Source organism: Rhodnius prolixus, unplaced genomic scaffold, assembly GCF_049639745.1.
Source record: "Rhodnius prolixus isolate KJV_2025 unplaced genomic scaffold, Rpr scaffold_31, whole genome shotgun sequence".
Classification (NCBI taxonomy): Eukaryota; Metazoa; Arthropoda; class Insecta; order Hemiptera; family Reduviidae; genus Rhodnius; species Rhodnius prolixus.
In genome coordinates, this window is record NW_027411586.1 from 806,764 (window position 1) to 812,698 (window position 5,935).

The 5,935-nt window shown below is 36.7% G+C and overlaps 2 protein-coding genes and 1 pseudogene across 2 annotated transcripts; all 3 read right to left on the minus strand.

Moving 5' to 3' along the window:
* Positions 1-264: 264 nt before the first annotated feature.
* On the minus strand, positions 265-2,703 carry LOC141448421 (uncharacterized). The gene has a single exon (XM_074116778.1). The coding sequence runs from the start codon at positions 2,701-2,703 to the stop codon at positions 265-267; it is 2,439 nt and encodes an 812-aa protein (XP_073972879.1).
* Positions 2,517-4,894, minus strand: LOC141448433 (uncharacterized). Its single transcript, XM_074116793.1, has one exon. It carries the CDS (start codon positions 3,991-3,993, stop codon positions 3,532-3,534), a length of 462 nt encoding a protein of 153 aa, XP_073972894.1. The 5' UTR covers positions 3,994-4,894; the 3' UTR covers positions 2,517-3,531.
* Positions 4,895-5,289: 395 nt separating this feature from the next.
* Positions 5,290-5,418, minus strand: LOC141448439 (U2 spliceosomal RNA; annotated as a pseudogene).
* Positions 5,419-5,935: the final 517 nt, after the last annotated feature.

The following is a 5,935-nucleotide window of genomic DNA, read 5'->3' on the forward strand; positions in this document are numbered from 1 at the left end:
TCTGGAAAACAATACGATATAGCAATCTAATCTGACACAGACATGCGTTTACCAGCATTGAATTCGATATTTTCAAAACAATACAAATCGATAAAACATTGTTTAGTTTTGGGTATTTCCAATAGGGAAATATCACTTCTTCTATTTACATACTTACATATTTCAATCATACTTATATCTAACAGTGAAATTGGTTGGAAATACCTCTCATCATCACATGTAAAGCGTAAACATAGATTGGCTAAAGTGTGCATGTTGTTGTTGTTATGTGTCTAGCCGATAGTGACCAAACGGAAGCGTGTTTATGCCATCGCCTAAAATAAAACGTTTATCATCAAGCGAGGATAAACTCATTTTATTGCAATCAAAGGTGAATAGTTGATGTTTTTTAGATAGTATAGTTTTAAACGAGGAATATAGAACACAATCTCTATTATGTAAGATATTTAAATAGTCAGGAAATGTGATCTCATTAACGGCACTCCGTTTGATACCTTTCACCTTCTTTATAATTCCTCGTTTAAATATTCTAAGGCTATACATTTTCGGCCTTAATGCAACCACCTCTTCAATAGGATCACCACCAGTCTCATCGGAAAATTTGCCCAACACCTTCTTATTGTGATTTGAGAAACATTTGTGTGTAGGCGGGTAGTTGGAAGTGTCAAAGTGTGCTTTTAATACTATTAGATCCTCATAGACATAGTCGGTTTCAATTTTATAAAGATATGAGTCTGTGTCGGAATAGAGGAGGGTTAATGCTTTAAGAGTATAGTATTTTAACATGACCTGGTAATGGAAATGATACATGTAATGTTTGGAAAGTTCTAAAATGGAAAATCCAACGTAAATGGGCCGATCAAAGTAAATGGACTCTTTGTGCAGATGAACAGCAATATAGTTTTCATTAAAAATTGTTCGATCCTTAAAGTTTGCTCTTTTGGACAGCTTGAGCAACGCTTGTTCAGACGTGACAATCTTAATAGATAAACGCTTCCTCTTGTTTTCAATACATTTAACAAAAACAGAATTGTTCATCAACTTATAGAAATCCTTTTCAAAATAATTTCTAGCCGCCTTTCTAAGGCTGGTGTTGAGTTCAATGTAGGGTTTAAGCCAGGGGGTTTGATTAAATTTTAATATTCTATGCACTTGTTTAAGTACAACCCCCATGGATAGAGCCTGTTTTAAATTTCTATAGTGGATCACATAATGGTGTTTGTCGTCTAGTGTGGTATAGAGTTTTTTATTGTGATGATGTGGTAGTGGTGGAAACTGAGCGAAATAGTCGTGTAAGTGTGTAGGTATGTGTAGATCAACCTCTAGGATAAACCCAATGTCGCCATCATCCGGAATGGTGGTTATGTCGATGGTTTGTCCTACTTCGACCCAGTCAAACCCACCAATCGGGAGGAACTGTAACATTGAAAACCCGTAGAGATTGTTAACATCTATGTAATGAATATAGTTTGTTGGTTGTGTAGGATCATAGCCGGGTATGTAGGGATTATTGGCTTTAGCATATCTTGTAACACAGGAAATGATGCCGCCTCTAATCCCCGATTCGATCATGAGCAGTTTGTCATAATCCGTTAGAAGATCCAATTTAACTTTTGTACACTTTAAACATGCATCAAATGCCAGGCCAGGTGTTGTAAAATACCAACTAGGATCAATGTAGTAGATAGACTCACAAACCTGTCGAAATTGTTCAAATATGTCGCTTAAGAGAATTATGTCAGTTGTCAGATACAATTCTGTGTACTCCCGAAGTGTGTTCATGTGGAATGAGGACCTAACCTTTTGTGCGTGCTGGTAATCACTATCGGATGTGGGCTCATCGGTTAAATCGTTAAAGAAATACCGTTTAGCTGGTAAGGCTCGTTCATCCATTCTCTCCATACCCGTCATATAGGCGTATGGAAAAACGCCTTTTCTAAGTAGTAACTGTCTTTGGTCATTGTCGGGAAATTGTTTCTCCATTTGTGGGTATTCCGTTAAGTTATTTATAAGATGTTCTAAAGTATCCGGTAGAAACCGGTATGTATCCAAAAAGCGAAGCCATATGGATGGGCAATCGGAAAACTTTTTCGAAAAACTTATATACTTCTCTTCGGAATTTGGTATTACCCACACATCTCCCGGATCAACGCCTAAAGACAATATAATCGGATGAGCATCATATCCGCTAAGGTTATGCATGTAGACCGGAATGAAATTCGGCAATTGTACTTTGAGGTTGCAGCTATTATGGGCCACGCAGATGAAGTCCCCCGTAAGGTGATCATGATGGTGAACTCTCTTCTCTAACCCGTTGAACGCCTGTTCACAAATGCCACAATGTGTGGCATTAGCAAAATCCTCCTGTTGTTGGTGGGATAGTGCGTTCATTGGAATGATCACCTTATATAGGGCTTCCACATCTTTAACAACGGAATGTAAATATTCCATAAATTGCTGGACCGCATCATCGCCCGTATATAGGAAAATGACTTTTTGATAGCTGGCTAGCGTAGAGACCACCTTAGCCCCCACACTGCAAACCTGGTGTTTATGTGTTTGTCTGGACCATGATGTGGATGAACATCCGGGTACGCTGTGTATGGGTAAAAGTAGGCACTCAAAGTCTGCATAGATAACTATGGGTATGTGTGGTTTATGGTGGTAGTTTGTAAACTGTAATTGTGCATTTTCCGTGGGCATCCGAATGTGACATGGTTTGTGTTGATTACAGAAAAGTTGATGGGCGGCTAATCGTTCCTCGGCTGTTTTCCCATCCACTGTTCTATAATCACGAGTGAATGATTTGAAGCATCGTTTACACGTAACAACACTACCATGATGGTCTCTAAGTTGGAAAGATATAAGCCGTGAGAGATTTTTTATTAGGCAATAATGAGAGGTATTTAAATCACGGAGAAATAAAAAGTCAAAGTGTTCTACAGCCGCTAAATTCGAACTAACCATCAGAGGAAAAACCTGCTTCTCCTTCTCGGTTAGAGAATAAACATTTACCGATACATTATTATCTTTCTCAAACCTAAGTATATCCTTTAAAGGTGTGGGAAAGGAAATATTGTCGAAATTGTAATAGTGGTTAAGTTTTCTATACATGGTTATACGGTGGGGTTTCTCCAGTTGACGAGATAGAATGGCGTATTTAAAGCAGAAATCGTCAGTATTGCATATATTGACAATTGCTTCTTTATTGGCTATTTTCTTTGGTAAAGGAATGTACGCTCTTCCACCTAACGGGCGATATTTAGTTAATCGGAGGACAAGGGAATCTACGGAATGTATTTTCCAACCTGATCCACTAGTTTCAAATTCCTGTAGTTCGCGCAAAAGTTTTGCAAAACTTCTTTGAAGGTAGTGAATTAGGTTGGTGCTAGCGTCGATAATCTCTATCGAGGTTTTAAAATTTGCATCCGTATATTGTTCAAGATCAGAATTCCTATATCGACTATAAACACATTCTAGGAAGATGGATGATTTAAAGGTCAATAGATCTTCTCTGGCTTTAAGTAAATACTATAATAGTACCCCGTGTTTATCTTGTAAAAATAGCACAGGGTCTTTTATATTATTAGTATTTTTAATGCATATATTCTGAGCCGATCTATTTAAAGCGGTAATCACCACACCATCCTGTAAAGGAACGGATAATAGACGATATTTCTTTTGATTTTGTACATTCCCTCCTCTAGTCCTAACTGAGGGTGTTGAATCATCGCCATCGTCGTCGTCGTCATTACATGCAGTACAATCTGAAGAGACATGGTTTAATAATGACACCAAATTGGGTAATATACTAGCACAGTTTGGACATTTCCTGGGTGAACATGTCAAAACATGTGTCTTTAAGGTGAGCAAAGTGCGGAATATACTACCACATTTGGGGCATTTCTTTGGCGAACATGTCGCAACATGTCTCTTTAAATCGTACGGTCTGGAGAAACTTTTCCCACATTTAACACAGGCCGGATTAGACATAATGAACTTACAAAATAAAACTAATCTTTGGTCGCCTTCTTCTTCTTCTGCTTCTTCTTCGCCGGTTCCTCCTCCTCCTGTTGTTGTTGTTTGGATGCTTCGAATGCTATCATGTAACACTTGCTTGTCTTGCTTATCCCCTTATAGATAAGGGACAAATCACCATCTTAAAAGAAAAATTATTTTAACTACATAGGTAAGAAAAAAGTAAAAATAAATAAAAAAGTATTTTAAATACCCATATAATGTTGTATATCCTGATCTGTGATAGAGGATGTATAACGCCTCGGTAAAAAAATCCAAGACGTTGTATCATCAATATCCCGTATCTGGACCACAATCGCAGGACCAAATTTGGTTTTCTCCACTCTAGCAAAAGAGAAGATCAAATAAGGTCTATCTACCTCTAATTCTGATACCTTTTTATAAGTTCGGTTGTGGCTTGTTGAAGGATGTTGCAATTTTTTTAACAGTTCATCGCTCATTCTAGAAAAAATGTTTTTTGTTTTTGAAAAAAAAAAAAGTTAAAAAGCAAAAATAAAAAAAAAATGTCAAACTTAATTAACTGGTTCTTAAATGATGAAAAATTCAAATGATGTACTGCATGTAGTAATACATAAGAGCTACTGGATAAACCCTCACAACTATTCACCGATTTTATATACTGCGCTCGAGAGAGAGAGGGGGAGAGATATGGGAGGCATGAAGGTAACACAACCAATTACAAACTTAAGGAAAATTTAAAAAAAAAAAAAGCGCGCGAGAAAGATATCATTTCCTACGGCGTCATACATCTTATTGCAATAGAGATAGCCTTCAGTATGTCGCAGGATGACACATTGCACCTGCTAACTGACCATGGTAATAGTTATCATTAAATTAAACTTATTGTACACTCTTTTTTTTTTTCTATGTATGATTGACAGTTGTAAGATATCTATTTCTAAATATTTTTGGTATTATGTAGCTGTTTATATAATTAACGAGTGTGTTGTTTTTCCTTATGCGATAATAATTTTTTTTAATGTCCAATACACTTGATAACACCCTCAATTAGTGTGTCAAGTTTGTGTGAATCACCCAACATACACGCGCGGTTTGTGTGTCACTCCGCAAGATTTTAGATTGCTATGCCATCCACGAAGCAGTTTCAACGACCCCCTCTCCACCAATTGAATTCCGAAGATTGTTGTGTTCACCCGAAGTCCTTCCAATATTTTAATAAATATTTATCATCTTAACCAAAAAGCACATGTACTAATTTATCTAAAACAAATTCTTTTAATGCCATATCCAAAGGAATAAGGAGAGCAGGGATCTATTACAAATAACGCAAATTAGTGTAGTAAATGCAGATTTATTAATACATATACATTTAACTACAGATACTACACTTTGATCTTAGCCAAAAGGCCGAGAAGCGATTGCCTAAACCGGATGCCTAAACTTTGTTTCAACGCACTAAGGAAATTTGTCAGCTTAGATAAAAAACACTGCACTAGAAATTGGTTCACCCAGCTGCGTCAATGGTTTTGTATTGTAGGTGAATACGATTTATTTTATTGTAATGATTTAGATTATGTCAAAAGGGCAATGCCAAACATATTGGAAAAATGGACCAACCATGTACTTAGTTTGGATGTTCAGCGAGCGGTCAATTCTAGTTACAGTTATATTTATAGAGATATAAGTGGCTTGGGGTTGTCAGAGGAGTATCTAAAATATAATTGCGCAATTGATAAATTACGAGTAATTAGTCAATTAAGAGTGTCCAGCAATAAGGTTATTAAAATATGGTTTAGAAAAGGTGGATTTCATGCAATAAATACTCACTCCGTTTGTTCATTGTGTAACCTGCTTAAACCAGAAAGTATGGAACATGTCTTGATCCAGTGCCCAATTTATGAGTCTATCAGGAAACATTATTTACCTCAAGCACTAC